At 39.7% G+C, this 23486-nt stretch overlaps 1 protein-coding gene across 5 annotated transcripts; it reads right to left on the bottom strand.

The window, feature by feature from the left end:
* Positions 1-1741: 1741 nt before the first annotated feature.
* On the bottom strand, positions 1742-4019 carry LOC113350198. Of its 5 annotated transcripts, none has more exons than XM_026594303.1 (5): positions 3844-4019; positions 3553-3744; positions 3081-3184; positions 2934-2990; positions 1742-2794 (listed from the first exon to the last, which is right to left on the bottom strand). In XM_026594303.1, the coding sequence occupies exons 1-5, from the start codon at positions 3916-3918 to the stop codon at positions 2734-2736; spliced, it is 489 nt and encodes a 162-aa protein (XP_026450088.1). In that variant the 5' UTR covers positions 3919-4019; the 3' UTR covers positions 1742-2733. The 5 variants fall into 5 exon arrangements, 4 of the variants coding, with proteins under 4 accessions (XP_026450088.1, XP_026450087.1, XP_026450085.1 ...); XM_026594302.1 differs by having other exon boundaries at positions 3532-3744; positions 3844-4018; XR_003360659.1 differs by having other exon boundaries at positions 2934-3184; positions 3532-3722; positions 3844-4010.
* Between the last annotated feature and the right edge of the window lie 19467 nt (positions 4020-23486).

The following is a 23486-nucleotide window of genomic DNA, read 5'->3' as shown; positions in this document are numbered from 1 at the left end:
CTTACTTGGCTTTGTGCGTTTTCAGTCTTTAAACCTTGCTAGTACAGTATTATTTGGTAGTTACACGGATTTATATTTAAATACGGTGCAAACTTATGTAAGAAGGGTGCTAGAGAGGACTCAAAAGGATCGATGACCAGCAGCTATGGGGCAATTGCCCCCTGCCACTAGTTTGACTCCACCACTGACTACTACGACCTGAAGGTTGCAGCCTGAGGTTTGCATTACTTTGCAGTTGTCTTGTTAGTAGTACGGTGATAGAGTAATTAGTTTCTCATGCTGATAATCTAAGCATGGAACTCATTTGCTGAGAATGACAACATTTGGATCGGAGTTTTTCTGAGTTAGAATTTATTTGAAATTAAAAATCTATCAATTCTTTTGCAATTTATTGTTTGAGAAAAATATATGGTTTAGGACCCATGAAGGTCCCATTCATGACTTGTAAGGTTAGGTGCCGTAATTATATTTTTGGAGAAATCATTATAAATGCAAGGTGCATCTCTTTACTTGTTAACCTGATATTGCTGAGAGTAATGAATAAAGATCAAGTCCATGACTTTATCTTATTAATATTATTAAGATTGCAAGATATTTGCTGAATTATTAAGCATTCTTATGCTGGATCAACAAATCTGCATCACAGCCAGCTTATATATAGGCGCTGCAACCTTATATTGTTGGTTGTCTTTTTGTTTTATCACCAAAATTTGTATTCTATACAGGATTATATGTTTTGTTTTAAAGTGACCTCAAAAGAGATATCTTTGCCGGATGCCTTGCCCTAATCCCTGGATAATAAAGTCACTGCTAACGATATCTATGACTTGAATCTGAAATTTATTTACCAAAAGGTTAAACAATACCACAATCAAAAAAATAAACTGCGTAAGAGGAGAGCACTGCCATCAAGAGACGCAAAACTCAGGTTTACGGGATTTGTTGGCAACTGTGAAAATATCAAAACTTATCTCTACAAATATTTGTTCTTGTAGCAAGAAAAAGTAGGCAGGTATTTCACTATACATGTATCTCAAATTTGGAGCAGAAATTGCATCATGTTCTTGTTTTGGCCAAACACCTCTTTTTGGGTACCAGAATGGATGAATTGAGCCTTTTTCATAATAAAAGAACTCTATACTTGAGGGGAGATCTTGCTTACTTATATCTCCCCCTATCTACATGATTACCTCATGTTGATATTATAAACCTTGGTTCATCTCTATGCAGACAAGGAGACAACCCAAGGGACCATCAAAAAAAAAAAAAAAAAAGATTATCTAGTTTCTCACAATTACGTTGCAATTCTTCCCCTCCAACTTTCCTTCTGTTGCAAATCCCTAAACACTTCTGCACAAAATATTCACAATCCAAGTACAATCCAACCTGGACAGAGTTAACTAACAAAGGAATTACCAGTTGGAATATGCAATGACAGAAAGAAATGAAGGAAGACTACCACAAGAAACAGAGAAAAGACTTAAAACTAAATTAACCATAACAACAGACTCAAAAAGTTTTAAAAAATGGAAAAGAAAAAGAAACATTAAAAGGAAAAATTACCTCACATCTAGTCTAATCAGATACTGATGATTATTACTGCATCATATCAGGAGATTTTTCTTGACATGAAACGCAAGGAGGCTATTAGCGAACACTAATATCATCTCAGTCTCCTCCTTGTTATTTGCCAGTTAAACGTAAATATACACTAAAGGTAACCATGAATGAAGATGATAAGTTGTAAATGTAAGAACAGTCTTGTTGTATTCACTTGCTAAGGAATCAACCACAAAATCTGTTGAAATGTTCATCAGAGATTTCATAGATAGTACAAATACTCGTTTGATCGACTGACACCAAATTCTCTACCATGAATCATTCTAATACAAACTAGACGCTTATGTAATAGCTTCCTGGGACAGTATTTTCACAAGATAGTCCTCTTTATGTTGCTCTTTGGTTCTGCATTTCTGAAGTTTTTTTTTGCAAGGGGTTAGTTTGTAAGCTCTTTTAGTTGCACTTTGCACACTTCTGCTGACCTCGTTCAGTATATGCTTACATTTGCAGATCAAAAAGACGATTTCCTTACAACTACCTACCATGTTACTTCTCTTACTCTTCATGACTTACTGATCGATGTTCTGCCGTCTATAGAGAGTGAAAAGCAGAATCTCTAGATAACCTCCTCTCATATTTAATAGCATAATACTTGCAACTCAAATACAAATACTCCGATTAAAACATTGAAACAGTACATAAATTTCAGATTTTGTTATTTTACGAATCATTCACATAAAACCATAAATGAACGATCGAATCTATAGCCATGTGTAATGAGCATATTTACATTTATTGAGCATATTGATACATATCGAGTGACTAAAAGAAAACCATATATGCACAAGAGGCAGGTGAGTTTTATAGAGACGGGAAATTAGCTGGGAACTGAACCTTCGACAAACATTACACTGCAATGTACATAAATTGCATATCAGACATATTAGCGTACCTGGATGGGATGCAGCCACTATTGAGCATGAAGGGAAGTGATGCAAGCAGGAGGAGGGATAGAGATCTGAACGCGCAACACCTCATGTATTGCTCCTCTACAGAGTACCGCGAGAACTTCATTTTCTTTTGCTAATGCAAGATCTCCTAAAGACACCCTTCGGATGTTGGATTCATCACGCATATGAAATCCGTAAAACCATCTTCCTAGTTTCCACCAACTCACACAGAGTTCTCGCTCTTGTATGCTACAATTCCTAAGAGCGGCAATGGCATCTTCAGTCTGACAATGATTATAACATGAATCAATCAACTGAAAAACAAGCTCAAGAATACATAACCGAAACAACAATTAGTGGAGGGTAAAATGAATTTGCAACATAGAGTGTATTGGTAAAATTGAGGGAAGAATCATTTATTACCGATACATTAAGCCAAAACATGCAGTAGTGCAAGCCGGCGAGGTTAACCAACACATTCTGTTTGGACGAGAAGAAGAACATGAGAACATCTTTAAGCCCAAAATCCATCAAAGATAAGTCCTGAACTGCTTTCACAAAATCCCCAACCTCAAGAAATTTGATGGGCTAGTGCCTTCTTCTACAAACTTAATAATATTACTAGCTCTACTAGCCATATCACCATGTTTGTTTATGTAAAATCTCCTCCATCCCTAAAGTATAAATTTAAAAAACAAAACATAAGTTCCCATTCAACTTTATGAGCAATTTTTCCCTAAATAAAGATCATTTTATTGGATTCTGACTGTTTTCTCAAAATAAACATGATTTCACATGAATTCAGTGGTGATGACTTAAACCAACTGGGAATAGCCCTGTTGGCCAGGGGCTGAGTCTCATATTTTTGACCAGGGGCTGATTCTAGCCTACCAGTCTCCATGGGTGTTTTTGAATTTTATTCAATCTCAATCAGTCAATTACATAATTAAATATTCAAATACTGGCAAGAAATTGTAAAAGCATAGACAAATTCCAATTTGAGATGAAGAAACATTCTTACCTTAGCAGACGAATTTTGTACCTGGATATTTTCATTGGATGATAGTGATGATGATCCTGTATTGCTGTTATTTAGAATCAAAGGAATTGGTGATTCTGAAGAAATACCCAAAGCAGGACATCTATCTTTAGATAGAGAAACCCAAAGATAATCAGTAGAACACAACTCCCGCCAAAATTTAGAGCAAGAACCTAACGAGCAGAGCTCCAACACCTTATTAATCATTTTCCATCAAAACCCATATTTAGAAAATCACGAAGCAAAAAGAAGTCAAGAATTTGAGACCCTAGTAAGAAAGTAACAGAAAAGAACCTGGAGAAAAGAAGCTATGTTGAGATCAATATCATCAGGGAGTGTATTTTGAAGAATCATCTCAGACTGATTCATATTTTTGCTGAAGAAGAATCCTACTGATTCTATATATATATATATATATATCAATTAATTGCAAGCTAAAAATGAAATTAATCGGGACTTGTACGACACAGATGACACGTAGTTGGGAATATGTGTGACTCACACTCAAAGTGACAGAACATGTCAAAGCAACTTATAACCGACTTGTTATTTTGTTTGAAGAAGCAATCAAAACCGACAGAGATACAGAATCAGTAGGGGCATTGCCCCTCGACATCTGCGAGCCCAAGGGGATTGCCATTCACCTCCACCGTTAATCCATTCAAACCAGCGAATAAAATGCCTAAAACAAAAAGTAATTTAGATAGTGAAATGGTGGTAAAGTAATTTTAAGAAAGAATTGTTTTCTAGGAACTACTGCCGGTTCTTACTTCCTACGCTTGTAGTATTTGGCACAGTTAAAAAATTCACAAACTTGGTTAAAAAAACCAAAATCAATAATTTTTGGGTGAAAAAGACATGTAAAATTTGATACTGTTTCAATGGACAAAATTTTAAAAATAGCCAGGATCTAAACAGTTTCATCCTGCCCATTTTCAAATACTTTTTTTTGTTTTTAATTTACATCAGGATGCAACCAGTTTCATCCTCGCTCTTTTCTAAGTTTAAGCCAGGATGAAACCAGTTTCATTCTTGCTATTATTTTTGTGTCCATTTCACCCATACTAATTTCTACTCGTCTATTTGAACCGTGTTTTAAAAATATATGGACAAATGACCCATTTTCCGTAAAAAAATTTCGCATCCATTACGGGCATGGTAAAGTGACAAACATATATGGCTAAATTATATATTTACCATTTAGCCGGGTGAGATAGAGATTCTACCTAGCGATAGAGACTTCACAGTCCGGTGGTCACTATATCGCTTGTAGTCATTAAAGCGCTAGCAATAGTCTCTGTATTACTCGATGTTGTGGTCATCATTCAATGGTTCATTATCCAACAGTCAGGATTCCATTCCCTATAAATATTCAATTTCAAATTCATTTCAACTCACACCAGAATTTCTAAATCTCTCACTCTTCTTTTTATCTAAAACAAGATACACTAATCACACCTTCTCTATAATTCATAATTCTTAATTTTCTCTAATATGGCTTCTCAATCTCAACCTCAATCCCGGGAAAAAAGTACCAAAGTTCAGGAGTTTAAAATTCATTGTCATTGAAGATGAATGTTAATTACGTTTATTTTGCCTAAGATTTTATCAATGGTGCACAACAACAAGGTAAACACCATGCGGGAAAACATATTTCAAAAATGTCATGAACAAACCATGAACTTCAATGGTCCTGATCCAACCGGATTGTCAGGTAGTCTCGTTATAATTAATAAATAATTTGTCTTATATGTTGATGTGATAATGCAAGCCAAAAGAGGCCGGGATAGTGGTGATGTTGATGTGGAAAGAAAGAGTCGTGCAAATATCTAACACAAACATGGTAAAAGTCTCACATTTGGAAGAAGAAAACTTGTTTGGGTAGCTTGGACAACAGTGTGTTATCCAAAGGTGAATGGAGGGTTGGGTGTTAGAAACTAGGAAAACGAATACAGCGTTGCTAGCCAAATGGGTCTGGAGGTATTCAAAACAGAAAAATGCTTTATGGGGGAGATTAATGTAGCAGAAGTTCAAGGTTAAAGAAGAACTATTGTTACCGGCAGTTGATAATCAGCCTCAATGCAGGAGCTTGTGGAAAATTGCGGTTAATGTGGTGCAAGATATTCAAAACTTGACAACTATTACGCTAAAAAATGGTACTGGTACCAGATTTTGGTGTGATAAATGGTTGAATAGGGGTTGTCTTAAAGATCTGTTCCCGGTGATTTTCAAGGCAGTCAAAGATAAAAATATTTCAGTGGCAGAGATGATTGAAGGGAATGAATGGCGATGGAATTTTAAGAAAAACCTGAATGCCAATGAACGTTTAGAATGGGATCTTCTAAGAAGAGATTAAGGTACGGTTCCGGAGCTGGTGGAGGAGGAAGATGAACTGAATTTTGTGAATGACTTCAGCACCAAGAGCTGTTATGATGCGCTAATTGGTGAGTTAGAGCAATGCCAATTTCAGCAATTTCTATGGAGAAGTGATATTCCACACAAAGTTAGCTTCATATTGTGGGCTGGATTTCAAAATTCTTTACCTACAAGAGTTATGTTGCGGCAAAGAGGTATCCAAATTGAAAGTGAGCTATGCTTATTCTGTAATGCTGAAAGGGAATCAGTGGAACATATGTTAATGCACTGCAATTTCGCGTTCGAAATTTGGGATTATTTCTTAAAGACGTTCAAGATCTCTTGGCCACTCCCGAGAACCTTATTGGAGTTGTTTGAGGCTTGGTCTTACAATGTTCTGCAAGGAAGAGGGAGGAAAATATGGGGTATTCTTCATTTCGCAGTGTGTTGGCTACTATGGAAGGAAAGAAATAATCGATTCTTTGGTGGAAGGCATAAAAATTCAGCTGAATAGATTGATCTGGTGAAACAAACTCTTGTACTGTGGTCGTGTGATACTGATGTATTTAAATTTATAATTCCCAGCCTAATCTGGAGCAGTTGGGACATACTCGTGAACACAGACTGATCTGCAGAATGCTTCGAGTCTCTTGTTGGTGCAGTAACTTTCCCACTAGCTGGAAATTCTCTTTTTCAGGGTTATTAGTCGACTGCAGATTGTTTGGGGGACTCTAGATGGTGCAAAAGCCTTCTTAAAGGATTGCAACACCTGTTCTCAGGCCAAGGGCTTTACTGCAGGAAGTTCTTGGACCTTCAATTTCTTTTCCGCAGGGTTTTTAGTCTGGAGTGTTCTCTGCAAAGGTGTTGCTGTACTGCATAGGTTTTAGTCCGTTGGTTGCTTCCGAGGTTCAAATGTGGTGACTGATTAGGCGAGAGATGGTTTTAAGTAGTCAGTGTGCAGATCCGATGCCATTGTTCTCCTCTCTGCTCAACTTTACATTACAGATTGATGTGGAGAGGTCATTGGGTCACGGTGCCATTGTTTTGGCTTTGTGGAAATCTCAGTCTGTTTTAAACGTTTAACTATATAATTAACTAGAATGTCCAAAGCCCAATAACTTTTGGTTTCCATTGAGGCCCATAGTGCAAACTAAGGTAAATGCGGTCTGCCATTTGACGGTCTTTCTATAAAAATAGGATTCATTGTATCGACAATAGACCAACTGAATGATAAGAAGGTTTGTAAATGTAATATTGCATACCTCAGGAGTTGCAACGTATTTTATCTCCCCAAAATCAGCTACAATCTGCTGGTCTTCAATTGGCTGTCATCATCATATGAACCGGTTATAGATAGTAGTGCCGGTCTTCAATTGGCTGTCATCATCATATGAACCGGTTATAGATAGTAGTGTAAATACATATCATGTAAAATAAAATAAACTCATAGGACAAAAACAAAATGAACAAACCTTCATATCATGGAAGTCAATCAGAACACCATTCCTCGCTAAATGTTTAATCTTGTGGCCCAATTTGATATTTTCAGTCGGAAAATTTAAATGCAACACATCTAAAAATATGATCATTTGAATTTCTTACCGCGTAATGTAAGTCCTGGTCCATCTGCATATTAAACCAAAAGGGTGAGACAGTAAAACGTAGGTATCAAACGTTGTTGAACGTAACTCTATATGATAGCATACCTCGCCATATATAGATAAACATGGATAATTTGTTTCCAAGAACAAACCGTGAGTTTTTGTTCGCTGCACCACGTTGTTTTTTGTCTGAGAAATCATCCACAGATTTGAATAGACCAAACCAAAGTAAGATATGTACAGAAAACAACACGAAAACAACACAATCTTTAAGAATTACCTTTTTATTCTTCGTTGTTTTCATTCCTGTCGTTTTTGATGCGCGGGTCTTTTCTATTTGCATGGATGCATCCCATCTTTGTTTTTGTATCCTCTCTTTGTTTAACTGAGTTAGCTTTGTTACAAACTCGGTGGTAGTTGATTCTGAAGCTGTTTTAAATTCCGGCTCGTTAACACTATTTAGTACAATATTCCTATGATTCCTGGTTTGATAGATGTAGTTGTGCATAAATCTAACAGGGTGTCTTGATTGCCATGTGCAGGGAACAATTTTCATTACTTTCTTTGTGCGATTAGGGGTGTGAAAGACGCAGCTGTGTACATATCTCACCGCATCCATCAATCTGCCGAAAAGAAAAGAAAAAAAAATATACCCAAGAGAAAGTGTACCACCGGCAAGATAAAAGTGACCGATAACAACAAAGGAAAGAAATGAAACTGGTTACTGGTTAGGATTTTTTTTTTTTTTTTAGTTTTCTTTTTGATCAATAAGTGGTTAGATTCAACTCGGAAAGAGGAATACCTGTAAGGAATTATGCGCAAATGACTAGTTACATTCGAAACAAGAATTTGTATGTCAGGTTAAGAAAAAAAATAATAAGTGATGAATCCAGGATGCATCCAGTTTTCGGAATGGTGTATAGACAACCTGACAACTATAAACAGAGGGCACCTTGCTTAGTCATCATAATAATCCTTTTTATTTTATATAGTTAAGCAAGATCAATGAAACTGGTTACTGAAATCTACATCATCATGGTTAGTCCAATCCTTATATGACGGGTCTCCTGAATTACCATGTTATACAGAATTATGAAAATGAACATAGTTTTGTGCATTTCACGAGAACTTAGACCACAATATGACCCACAAATGATAACAAACTTCCGTTTTTGAATTTCAAAAGACAGTTCCACATCCTTCCTCAAATCTTTTTGTATTGTTAAAATACACATATAAATAATCAAATTTCAATCAGGGGCTGACGATAACATTGAATTAAGATGGACCATTTTGGATAGATCCCATCAGCAAGATAATACCCATTAGTGTATTGATGACTGTTGATTACGAAATGAGTTTGGGACAAATTCCATACTTCGGAATATAATCTTCAAACATAGGCGATTTTTGCAAAACATTAATGTCATTTTGTAAACTGCACGATGAAAAAAGCGTGCCATATCCAATAATTATAAGAATCATTAACTTCAAGGATAACAGTTGGTCTTAGGTAATGACCCTTATTAAAAACGCGGGGGTACCAAAATACACCGTCACTTTTTTCTTAGGCAATCTGCGGACAACTCAATACAACTCCGGGAGTTAAACTCAATTAACGAATAGTATCTAGAGTTATCTCCCTCTCTTGAGATTAGAACATTTATAGAAACAAGTCCGTGAACCTAATCAAAAAGAGCTTACTTGGACGGTACCAAAGACCAATTGTCCAAGAATCAATCAAGTCGTATCCAAAAAACTAGGTCAGATGTATCTACTATGATTAAGCAACGTACAACCTGTGATATTTCAATTATAAAGATAAACAATATAATACGGAAAAAGAAATAACACAGACACCAGAAGTTTTTTAAACGAGGAAACCGCAAATGCAGAAAAGCCGAGGGACCTAGTCCAGATTGAACAACAAATTGTATTAAGCCGCTACAGACACTAGCCTAATACCAATTAACTTCGGACCGAAATGTAGTTGAGACCTAAAAGGTATCCCATCGATTAAGGTACAGTCGCGCTCCTTACGCCTCTTGAATTCCAGCAGGACATCGCGCAATTGATTCCCTTAGATGACGTCACACCAACTAAGAGTTACTTCAACTCAATTGAAGACTTTGAACCAATCTGTCTCCCACAGATTAATCATATTTATATAATTTTCTTTACGATCAAGGTGATATGAAAATCGATAGCAATAGGCAAAGTCTAGCTAAGCTAAAAATCCGAACTTATGCAACCCGAAGTACAGCCTAGATTGTTAGTCACCTCACAAGTATAAAACCTGTGGAATCAACAAATCTTGAGACGAAGAGAAATTTAATAATTTCTATCTATCTTCATCTATGGATCAAGCTTAACAAACAATCAAGATCAGAATACTCGAGTTATCAAGGAAAGATAACTGGACGTGGCTTCACGAACCCCTATGATGTCTTTGTAGTCGCTAAACCGTAAAAGGGTTAGGAAGAGGACGACTCTATATACAACTAGGACACACCAAAAAGTAGTGTCGGGATTCAAAGATCCCAGTTGCTTGAAGTTCTCATTTATAGATATCCAAAGCATAGGTTACTTTAGGTTTAAGCTAAGATAGCTTTGGAACCAAGCAATCAATATCCACCGTTAGACGAATCTTTGAATAGGATTTACATAAGCAAGATATACACTCTGGTTAGGTGAAACCGTAACCGAACCGTGTACAAAGACTATGTTCAACATGGTTAGCCGAAACTAGACGATTTGAACTTAAAAGCTTAATACTCATTTCCATGAACACTTAAGAAATTAATCTTGACTCACAATCATGTGATCAAATAAGTCTAGTGTTTTTTAGAGAATTAATCAAATGAAAATTTATCTCCTAGAAATAATTTAATCGCACTTGAAGATAATCGACATGGTTAGTAAATTCATTTAGTACAAATACGTAGTCGTTCGTGACTCAAGTCAGTCAGAGTACGTGTACCGGTTTGTAAACATTTAACCAAACTAAGTTCCGGAGTCAATAGAACTATTTAAGTATGCATACCGGTTTGGAAACCTTAAGACTACGACCGGTTTCGGAGTCCACATAACTATTTTGGTTTGTGTACTGGTTTAGGTAATTAAACCGAGTTCAGGAATACAATACTATTTTGGTTTGCGTATAAACTAACCAGGTTTCGTAACCACGGTTCCTAAATGGTTTGCATACGAGTAAGCATACCAATCTGATTCACGAGTTGAACAGATTTTCACATGATATACATAAAAATATGGGTACCACAAATTTGCAAGTCGATATATAGCTACTCTGCTACATGTACGAATACATGTAATACGGGTTCAGACTTATAACAGTTTTCCGAATTTGTAAGACTGATAATACTGTCTTGTATCTGAATCTATAGTAATTATATATCTCTCTCTAAATCAATTCGAAACCTTCCCGAATAACATCAATAATACATATCACTGTTCCAAGCTATTTTCGAATGATAAAACTTGAATCATGATTTTGATTCTGAACAATAAATTGTCCTTAACCTAAATTCATCAAGTATGAACAAATGTTCATTAAGCTTAGTCATTATATTTCGAGAACTAATTATCAAGATAAACTTGACTCAAAATTCTTTTTTATGCATAATAATCTAATTAGTTATGCGACATCGTCTCAGCGATAGAAAAGTGAATATAACTTGAGAAATAGGTGGTTCATTCTTCACTTACCTTTTATTGATGAAGTTCTCCAAAAGCTTCGATTGATCTTCGCCTTCAAACGGTTGAACGCAATGATGACTGCCATGATCCTCTATTTCTCAACTACATTTATATCCTAGTCCGAGACTTAACTAATTGTAAACTAGAAATAAAAATATAGTTTTGACAACTAAATTTGGCAACAAGCTTGAGATAGAAACACTTGTGAGTTCGACCGAGCAACGCTCTAATAATCTCCCCCTTTGTCAATTTTAGTGATAAAATTAACAGTACATATGGATAAAAAAACAAAGATTAGAAAACTTCCCGAATCCATCATGTTTTGATTTCCTTGGATTCTTCAACTCCTTGAACTCTTCGTAATTTCAAGCTGCAATGATTTTGAACGTGTTCAACCCAGCATCGTTGTTGTTGAAGAACCGTATCCATGGCGGTAACAACTTTTGAAAACAAATATCCTCAATCATCGTTATACAAAAACATAGTATTATTCCTTTCTCCAAAGTTCAATTGTATCCCAACTCTGAAATAATACTACGGTGATATGTTTCTCCCCCTTAATCAATACTTACATCCTTTGCATAATAGGTAAAACCTATGGATTATTGATTCTCTCCCCTTACATAATGATCCGTAAACCATATGTATGTAGTATAAAACGACTAAATAATTCTCCCCCTTTTTGTCAATAAAATTAACAAAGGTACGAAAATCGTGGGATCGTAATAAATATAACCAAAGATATGTCAAGTTTTAAAGAAGTTTTGAGATTCCACATTATAACATAGTTAAAATACAACTCCTCATATCAACTTTTTTGGATGATATCACATAGTAAGAATTACTTAGCGCTCATCCAGGAGATTTAAGATACAAGTATCCTCTTTCAAATTCCATAACCACACTTCCCACAAAGATATAACAATTAAGCACAAGTTCATTTAAGAACTCTTTCCCATTTGATGTCATTCCCAAGTGAACAACATGAGTGACCTTTCTTTATAAAAAGAAGGATTTTGTTAGACATAGGGAAATTCCTCGGATATCTGGTAACAAAAAGGGGCATTAAGGTAGACCCAGCGAAGATTCAGGCCATAGTAGAAATGCCATCCCCGAAGAATTTAAAAGAAGTACAGAAGCTCAATGGGTCCATAGCAGCCTTGGGCAGATTTATTGCCCGATCCTCGACAAATGCAAACATTTTTTCAATATTCTCAAAAAAGGGAGTAAGTTTGAATGGACCGCAGAATGCGAAGAAGCCTTCCAAAAAATCAAAGAACACCTGGCTTCAATTCCAATCCTGCAGAAGCCTGATCCTGATGAGGTTTTGGCATTGTACATAGCAGCGACAGAAGACGCAGAGCGCAGTGTTGGTCAAAACCAATACGAAGATAGAACAGCCTATCTATTATGTCAGTCAGACCCTCAATTATGCGTAAAGGAACTACACGAAGATCGAACAACTTATCCTGGCATTGGTATGGGGTACTCAAAAGCTGAGAACCTATTTCCTAACTCACTTCATCCGCGTCCCATGCAAAGCACCACTGGAAGCAGTCCTCAAAAGCGCGGGAAAAGTAGGCAGAATAGCCAAGTGGAACACCCACCTGTACCACTTCAACATCATTCATGAAATTCAACATTCCCAAAAATCCCAAGTTTTGGCGAATTTCTTAGAAGACCTCCCCCTGGACAATGACGAAGAGATTAAGGGAATACCAGAAGCCGAGGAAGAAAGCAAGGATCCAATGGATATCCTCGAACCCGCGAGTCAAAGACAATGGGAAGTCTTCGTCGATGGTTCCAAAAATAAGGAAGGAGAAGGAATAGGCATTGTCATCACCACCCAAATTGGAGAAAGGATCGTACATGCACTCAGGTTAGAATTCAAAGAGCATACTAACAACATCATCGAATACGAGGCAGTCGTACATGCCCTCTGCTTAATAATAGAGATTGGGGTAACCGATGTAAGACTGACAAGTGATTCGCAACTTGTCATACGACAAATAGGGCTCGAGTACAATGTGTACGACGACACCCTCTCAGCTTACATGGACTTGGTCCAAACATTGGCATCATAAATTCCGAACATCAAGTTCCGGCACTTATGCAGAAGGGATCTCAGGCACGCGGATGCCCTAGCATATATATCATCCATGCTGAAGGACAAAAGCGTCGAAGCTATTAAAATAACAAGGGTATACGAGCCTTCAATTGCATCGCAATTCTCCTTCGCTACCAATCAAGATACAGTGGAAGAAAATATCGAAGACCAGGTAGGAGAAGACATCCATAACGATTTTGACGAAGAAGATATCCTGTCAAGAGCAAATCAAGACGAAGATTTCAGCAACGAAGATGATTGGATAATGGTGATCCATGCATTTCTCGAAGAGGGAACCTTACCCGCGGATCATAAACAAGCCAGGAAAATACTCTCCAAAGTAGGAAGATATGATCTTCGGGATGGGGTCCTGTACAAGAAATCCTTCCTCGGGCCGTTACTACGTTGCTTGTCCAGAAAAAAGGGGCATCGAATTCTAAACGACATCCATTATGGTGACGCAGGGAATCATAGCGGCATGAGATCACTAGCCGACAAAGCAAAAATGCAAGGATATTACTGGCCCACAATGATACAGGATGCCGCAAGAATGTCCCGACGATGTGAAGAATGTCAGCGTTTCGCCAAAAAGATACACGCGCCAGCAACAACGTTAAATTCTGTAGATAGCCCGTGGCCATTTGCAAAATGGGCATAGATATCGTCGGGCCTTTCATCGAAGGATCAGGGAAAAGACGATTTTTGATAGTAGCCACGGACTACTTCAGTAAATGGGTGGAAGCTAAAGCCTTAGCCAGGATCAGAGACTGGATGTGTTTACTTTCATATTCCAAACATCATTTGCAGGTTCGGCATACCAGCGGAAATCGTGTCCGATAATGGTAAGAATTACAGGGGAAAAATATAGACATGCTCTTCGATACTTTCAAAATAAGGAAGAACAAATCCACCCCCATATACCCTCAAAGCAACGGACAAGCGAAGCCACTAACAAGACCCTCGCCCTTATCCTCAAAAAGCAATTAGACGAACATAACATAAGGGGCTGGTGTGAACAGCTGCACAATGTGTTATGGGCATACAGGACAACACGAAGATCTGCCACTGGGGAATCCCCGTTTCTCCTCACTTATGGAGCTGAAGCAGTCATCCCAACATAGATCCTCATGCCAACCACAAAGACCGAAGCATGGGAGAAAAATCTCACAACAGACATGATGTTAGAGAGATTGGACGACCTGGAAGGAAGAAGGGAAGCAACATTGCCAAAGATGGAAAATTATCAACGAAGACTAGCAAGGGAGTACAACAAAAAGGTAAAGCTTCGAAATTTTGTAGAGGGGCAGTATATGCTGAGAACAATCCCACAGTATCAACGAGAAAAGAAATGGGTAAAGTTAGCACCTACATGGGGAGGACCCTTTATAATACACGACATTGCGGGAAACGGTTCCTACTATCTTCGCAATCTGAAAGGAGAGGTCCTCCGGCATCCTTGGAATGCTAAGTGGCTCAAACCGTACTACCCATAGGAGCAATGCAGCTTTGTATCTGCGTGAAGAATACCAGAAGAAGAAGGCAGCGTAACCGCTTTACATGTTTCTATCTCTGGACGAGGAGCAGCAGGCCTCAACCTATCAATCAAACAAGCTTTCTGAAACCTTCAAGTAAACAAAACTTATCAACAATATTGGGGAAAGTAGTTAATCTACAAACTCTCAGGGCTCCCCCATCAGTGTCCATGAGTGTAAGACCAGGGGAAGGCACCCAGCAGAAAGAGATACCCAACCAATCTTTAGGAAACGGGTCGACGGAATGGGTGTATGTAAATATTTTAACCCCATATCCTAGAACGTTGCCTCGGCCCCCACCGTCTGGGAATCCTCTGGCCCAGGGTTCGCCAGCGGGGTGACAGGTCTCAAGACGATCACGAAGGTACCTCCCTTCAGTATCACACCCAAACACTTAAAACATTCTTCTTTTGTTTTTAATGTCCTTCCTCACAATGCTTAAAATAAAAAACAAACTGATACTGCAGGTATACCAAAAGAAGGATCTATTTCATAAAGGTTGGTTACAAAAAGCGGCAAGGCCAATTCAAGGAAAAAAAAACACATCAAAACATTCTTTTTACAAAATACTAGCAAAATCTAACTGAAGGCTAATGCCGTGGTTTCTACTTGGAAGATGCCGCCCCATCAGCAGGGTTGTTCCGAAGAGTTGAAGGGACGCTCCCACCAGAAGAGAGTCCCGAGGAGCCAGGCAAGGAGGCAGGTACAGGACGACGCGGATAGCTCTTGACGAGGCCATGCTCGGTCTTAAGGCCAAGCTCAATCTTCTCCAGCATCTTGTTTTTCTCCTCGCCAATTGACACTGAGACTTATGCATAATAAATGTCGTTCGCTGTTGGGATTGAGATAACAACGAGGATAGACGATTCACTTCTTTAGAAGCATCACCAATGGCCTCCTCGCGGGATGCCGCCAGACTCTTAAAATAATTAGTCTGTCCTTCCTGTTGCGCTAAGGAAGAATGAACCTTTTCAAATTTTTCATTTGCAGCGCGGAGTTGTCCCTCGAGCTCTGAAAAAGACAACACAAGGGAGTTAGCACAGAAAAGACACAATCACACTCGACGAAATGAGGTTATACCTTCGACACAAGCCGAAGCCTCTTCATACTCATTAACAACCACGTCCCGCGCTTCATCAAGATAGTCATATTCCTCGGATAATTTCTTATAATCTAGTTGAAGGTTGGTGAGAGTAAATTGACTTGCATCTAACTCTACCTGCTTCATCGAATCCATGTGACGAAGGTGGTTGACTTCGTTGTTTATCTCTGTTACCCCTTTGCTAAGTTTGTACATACATACTTCGAGATTTCTCTCAGACTCAGCCTGGCGGGCTATTTCAGCGCGAGACGCAGCAAGGGATTTGCTGAGAGCCCCAACCTCGGCTCTGGCATCGTCCCTTTCTATGGTAAGACACAACATACTCTCCTTAATTCCCGGAAAAGGAAGGGAGCGATCCTTTCGTAATTCCTCTTCCAGAAGATGTATTCTAGACTCTAACAACGAAGTACGCTCACGGGATTCCCGCAGATTCTCACGTGTCCATAGCAGCGTACCATTGAACAAAATACGGTCATGGTTATACAGATTCTGCATATCAACCATCTGAACATGCCTTGCGCGCCATCCCTCAGCCCGAGCGTCCCACTTTTTGGCTTCACTCTTAATTTTTTTCGACCAACTCTTTGATACGAGATTTTTGCCGTGCCCTTTCATTTCGAAGCCATATCAGCTCGAGGACTCCACCCACTGAAGATAGGGTGGGGAGATTCAGACAGAACAACAAAGTAGTAGAAAGGAATTACGAGGGATAAAAAATGGAGAAGAACTAAACCTGTGAAAGCTGAAACTTTGCCGCGAGTTTGCTCTAACTCAGCGCGAACGGTGGCAAGCTCTGAACGAAGACCAGCCTCCGCTTCACCCAGCCTTTCTTTCTCTTTAAGGCTATTCTTCAGTTCTTCTATCTCCACCTCAGCCGCAGATAATGTCTTTTCCCTGTGACGAAGCTTAGCCTCCATCTTCAAAGATTTCGCTTTAAAGAATTGATACAGCACATGGTTACAATGCTCACTCCTCATCATCTACACATCAAACGGAAAACATTATTACACCGAAGGATTCGAGTGTCACGAAGAGATATGTACGAGGACTTACCTCCAAGACACGCTGCTGGGGAAAACCATATTGGTACCCATCGGCTATGGCCATCATTTCAGCAACAGAAGATGGAGGGTCCGCTACGAGGGTAGCCTCTGGAACACTCAAGCTTTTCCCCCACATCTCGGCAACACGCGCCTCGGAAGATAGCTCCATCATCCGACGAGTATAAGCATCAGAATCTTTCTCGCCAGCAACCACCGGGGCAGGATGGGGAACAAACATCAGACTCTTTTTCTTGAGCCAATACATTATGGCATCCCCACCCTCAAACATCAGAGAGTGAGGGAAATTCTCGGAAGGTGAGTCAACCACAGACTTCCCCTTTGTTGTCATTTCCCCATCAACACAAGTCTCGGCATCACCACGCGCAATGTGATCATCCGCGCCCTCATTCTGAACAACAGCATTTTCCTTACCAAAATCCCCGAGCACATCCCAATCATCATTGGGGGAAAGCAAAGAAAAGTCTTCGGGAAAACCGATGGCATCATCAAAGAGTTCCCTTGCGGAATATATCCTGTCAAAGGAGAACCCTTGAGAAATGGTGGGGAGAGTTTCCGCAGCCTCACCTCCTCCGATAAATTCCGGATCACCAGGGTTATCACCAGCAGGAGCAGACATTTCCGCGATAACACTTCCCTCGGCCACCGCGATATTATTTCCCCATCAACACCATCACAACCCGCACCAACCTCTTCCTCGACAACAGGAGGGGAAGTATCAGTGCGTTCTTCCCCATCATACATTTCCTCATCCTCGGCAAACTCTTCGTTCACCGGACTGGTAACTTCTTCATGAACCTCAGCCTCACCCGTCACAATGGTAGAAGACTGCTTGAGCCCAATCTTTTTCTTTTTCGACACCTGCAAACCAATACACGTCCCACAAAAAGAGTTATTTCCTCGTACACAGTTTGATTTTCAAAAAAGGAGGGGTGCGGCCAGAATCTGCAATAACCATACCTTGGTAGTAGCGGCACTCTTCGGTGGAAGTATAGCACCAGAACCCTCTTCCTCGTCTCCATCAATAACGTCGAGAGCATAAGGAAAGTTCATGCCCTCGAAATTTAAACGCCAGGGACAGAAATCTCCATAACGAGTAGGAGGAGAATCACGAGGCCTGCTATCTCAGAAGGACGCCAACCGCGCGGACCGGGAATCCAACCATACGCCCAAGGACCAACAATTTCAATGACAGTGGCATGACACTCATAATCATGGTCACGCTTGATCCTTTCACGAGCAGGAAAAAGTTTCCGCTGAGCCGACCCCTCGGTGCCTGGAACGTATTTCAGTTTGGCATCGCTCACCTCACTTAAGAGACGAATTTCGCCCTGAGGAGCAGCGAGGTTACGAAGACTAACGTTCCACGGTTTACGGTTCCTACTATTGACATAATCCCCAAAGGAGCTGTTGAAGTTTTCAGGAGTATACCAATCCCTCTCATCGGGATCTGGAACGTAACATGTCATCGTCGTCTCCCGCTTACTCCACAGATAACATTCCCTCAGTGCACGGAGATAGTTCCCCGACAATTGCGACACGGAATAACTATGAGTATTGGTGGAAGAGCCTTCGTGACCAGCCAACACGTCATAATAAAAGGAATCACCAGACTTATACAACGGCAGCATAAGACCCGCCTCGAAGGCTCCAACCGTAGTCAACAGGTGAAACTCATCAAACTGATACTTCGATATGAGCTCGTAAGTAATATCATCCTCAGGGGCATAGAAACGAACCTCGAAGTCTTGAAGCTCATGCTTTTCCTTGAAAACTTCAAGGTCAATGTGCTTAAACGTGACTTTCTTCTTGCTAACCGAAACGCTGCGTATCACCGGGACAACCTCCTCTTCTTCCGCGGGATCGGACGAACCAACAAAAGATTCAGAATCTTTTCTTTCCAAAGGAGGATTTTTAGATGATTCAGCTCTCGGCACACCACCTTTTGATTTCTTCCCTTTGAAAGAAAGTACTGGAGGCGGCGACAGAGGGTTCTGCACGGGCACTATAGAACGAAGAGGGGTAATATCGAAGGTGCCACCGCGAGGAGGTGTCTGCGTACACCTGGAGTCATCACGAGGACGAGAAGGAGCACGGCTGGCAGCGTATCGAGACCCGGAAGGACCCTTCGATGGATCCCCCTTCCTAGGAGGAGAAGCCTTCGTCCCAGAAGAAGACGAAACTTTACTACCGCGGGGATCCATTTGCGACAATTTAGAGAGATCTCCCCCATGTGGAGATGTATTAGACTCTCTACACGGAGGGGATCTCGGCAGACTGGAAGCCGGAGTTTGATAAGGAAGCCGCGGACGGTCAGACATGGCTGCGAGGAGGTACAAAAAACAAGTTAGAAGCAAACACGAGGGCATCACCAAAGATCAAAAAACCACAAAATTAACAGTTCATCTCAACATAGACCAGAAACCCTAAAACTAGCATACATGCATACATGCATGTATACCCTAAAACCCTAAACTTAACAGATCAATCAATACAATTAAAACAATGGCCTCCTCGACTTGAGAAGAAGAACAGGGGCAAACTAGCTTACATGCATCAAAAGATGTTCTTCATCACAAACAAGGTACGACAGCAGCAGGAAATTTACAATCAACACAATCAACACAAAACTTAAAACAACAGAAACGAAGAAAAGAAACCTTACTACCACAAACAAAATCCCAAAAGAAGATAAATGAGAGAACAAGCCAGAAACAAAGAAGAAACGGGCGTGATTAATGCTAGGGCAGAGAGAATTTAATGGTTGAAGAACAAAGGATGAAGTCTGACAGGGAGAATGAAATTAATTTTCAAGAAGAATGAAATTAATTTTTTCTCCTCTCCTTAATATACTCGAAAGAAAGAGAAGGAAGTTAATGGAGGAATGAGAAACGTTCCCATTAAATGAGCAGTTAATGCACGAGTAAGAAACGTGCCCAAGTATGTAGGAGAAGTTATTAAGAGAGAGGAGGAATATGTAACGTCTGTTTTCTTCAATGCTCCCACTAAACACTCAAGCCCGAAGAAAATGGGCAAATTGTGTGTACATATTTCATCATCAAACACGTGTATGTAGGAAGACACGTAGAGAGCATGCGGACCAAGTCATCAAAACATGATGACACACGCCCACAGCCAAGAAGCCCATCCCGTCGACGTCGGATCTTTTCCCGAAAAAATTCAAGGGCAGAAGTTAAAAGATGTACCAAAAGCACGGTGTACTTTGGAGCACCAAATAACTCCCGAAGAGTTACTTTATCTCATCCCCAAAAGAAGCCAAGATCAACGGTGAAGAGAAGGTTGGCTGACATGGACGTGACAGGGGCAGAAGACACTTGTCTGCCACGAGCATGCGTCTCAACTACCCGCATTAAACACTCTGAGCAGTGTACGTGTCGATCAACCCGTGGAACGAAAGAGGATGACTCTGCGTGATCAAGCAATGAACGAAGACCTCTGCGTGATGGACACAAAGCACAAGAAGATAAGGTTCCAACGGCCCTCAGAAACGGGTCCCACACTCTAACCCTATAAATACCCCCTCTCCACCAAGAGAGAGGGGAGGAAAAAAAGAGGAAAAGGTTTTAGAGAAGTCGAGAGAGAAGAATTGTGAGTGTAAGTTTACCTTTTACAATCTCAGACCTATGTAAACTCCAAAGTCATTCGACTACCTCTGTAATCATCAAATGCATAGTGAAAACGACAACCCCATGGATGTAGGCCTTAGTGCTGAACCACGTAAATCCCAGTCTTATTTACATTTCAGCACTTTACATTCATTTCATACTCCACGAGTTTTACTTCTACACTTGGTTTTCTTTATCTTCCTCTATGTGAACGCCTCTGGTGATGATATTAGATGAGGCTATGATAAACCCGAAGGTTTTGAGCCAAGGAATCAATGCAATTGTCTCATCAGTGCGAGCATGTGTATGGAATGCGAACATTGTTTGTGAACATATAGATGCCTTCGTGATTTACGTGTTCACAACAACCCATAGAGTTAAGCTAGAAAGAAGTAGCTTACGTTTCCATCTTGAGTAAGATTAATCAAAACAATGTTTCGATGTTGAGTAGAGTGCTTCGGTGATGAATAGTGCTAATACTAAGGGAGAAATCAGCGAGTGATGATCTTATTTTCTGATTATGGAGACTGGAAGAACGAAGAAGATTTCGTTAAAAAACACATTATTATCACAAGTCGTGACTCATTATCTTGGTTAACAAAACTCAACAGACCATGATTGAGAACTTGGTTGGAGCCACTGGTCGAAACATGGCCTTTAGCTTATGGCTAGCCTAGAGCGAGCCGAGGCATAATCTCATCCGTCTATCTTCCATCTAAGAGAAAATCTTGACCGTTCTTTGTCCATCATCAACACCACCTTTTTTAGAACATTGATTTGTGGATAAATAACAAAGTGATTTCCTTTTTACTATTGGTTTAGAAAAATTTATTTAGACATAATAATCAAAAAAGTTACATAAAGGTCAATTTGAAGTTCTAGTTAAGAATTTCTCTAAAATTTTGTATTCATTTTTACACCCCTCTTACTTTATAGGACCTACTGTTGGAGAGGAATTTAATTTGATTAGAATCTATAAGATCTTATGTGTTATGAGAAAAATAAAATTCCCACATTCTGTTGGAGATGTTCTAAAAAGCTATAGAAAATTTACTACAAAAATAAAAATAAATAATATCAAAACAGGATCAAATAGGACACAAAAACGTATCTATTAACCCCATAAAAACCGGCCTAAGACGTATCATATCTCACTATTAGGGGTGTGCAAAAAGTCCATAACCGCGGATTTTATCCGTATCCGTCAGCAAAATTGCAGATGAAACCCAATCCGCAAGCTCTATGAGCCGGACAAGGGTGGAATTTTCAAATCCGCACTTTTATCGGCTTGGTTACGGTTGGACTTTAAAATCCGCGAATTCTCCCGCAGTGTAGGGCAGTAAGGTAAGTCAACGATGACGATGATGAATTGGAATGAAGCTGTCGATAAACTTCAAGAGGATGGATAGTATTGGCTTGTTTAGTTAAAGTTATAGAATTGAGGGAGAGATTACAAAAGATGCAGCCAGTGACAAGTATAATAAACAGAAGAGCACCATTATATTTTCTCTTAGTTTTGTTCTGTCCAATTTCATTTATTCGCTAGCCTAAAAAAATATTGCATCAAAGGGTACCTGAAGATCTGTTACAGAGCAGCTTCAACACATTTTAGTTAATTTAACAAATACAGTAAGTCTCTTAATTTAACAAATACAGTAAGTCCCTTAAGGACTGACCACCCATTTGCTTGAAATGGTGTCTACCTGGTTTAACGTCATCTTGAATGTCAATTCAACATCAGTGAATAAAAGATGATTATTGGACCAGAATTAAACTAAAACAAGAAAAAAGATGAAATACACCATGCAACTCAAGAACCTTCTTTTCCATGTTCGCAGCATGAGTTTCCTGAGACTAACAAAAACACAGATGGAATGGCAACTCCAACTTGAATGATTTTTTTTTCTTTAATAACGGCGGTTAATCCATATTCGGTCCATATCACCCGTTGATCTGCGGATATCCAATCCGCGTGATTAGGCCGGACACGGTTAAATTTTTCAAATCCGAAACATTAACGGTTTGGACGCGGGTGACTCCTAATCCGCGTCCATCCGTCAGTCCACTGTACACCCCTGCTCACTATCCTTAATGAGGATAACTAATCAACGCCCAATGTAAAAAAACACCACCAAAAATGCGTTATGTCTAAGCCCATCAAATCCCTTGTGTTCAATGGCAAAGTCAGTGGTTAACTAACAATAGCTCTAGCCTCCCCAAAAAAAAATCATAATCATATAAACACCTCCATTTAATCTTGTATTTATTGTTCAATATACTAAATTTTTAGCATTTAGTCCCCCTAAGAGCAACCACAGTCATGACCAAATTTGGGGACTATACCCAAATTTGGTCCCAAATTCAGCCGCAGTGGTAATGACTAAAACCATATTTAGTCCAGTTAATTAGGGTTTGCGACCAAATGTGGTCGCCAACCCAGACTAAAATGATTAATAGTGGGACGGAAGTATAGTGGGCGTATGATTTCAGACGGAAGTATAGTGGACGCTCCACATCGGGCGTACGTATAAATAACGTATGATAATGGGGCGGATGTATATACAGCGTTTGAGTTAGGCGTTATTATAAACACCGCCGGGCCATACGTAGATAAAACCTACGCCCCATAGCAGACGCAGTTATTAAAAACGCCTGGTTTGGACGCAGTTACTAAAAGCGCCTGGTCCGGGCGCATGTATTATGACCGTATGCGGGAGACGGACGTATTATTAACGTCTGTGTGAGACGCATGTTTTATGGGCGTATGAGTGAGACGCATGTTTTATGGGCGTATGAGTGAGGCGCATATATTACGACCGTCTGGAGTGGGCGCATG

The sequence above is a fragment of the Papaver somniferum genome, chromosome 2 (genome assembly GCF_003573695.1).
Source record: "Papaver somniferum cultivar HN1 chromosome 2, ASM357369v1, whole genome shotgun sequence".
In the NCBI taxonomy this organism is placed as follows: Eukaryota; Viridiplantae; Streptophyta; class Magnoliopsida; order Ranunculales; family Papaveraceae; genus Papaver; species Papaver somniferum.
Note: the sequence above shows the minus strand (reverse complement) of the source record. Positions and strands in the feature narration are given on the sequence as shown.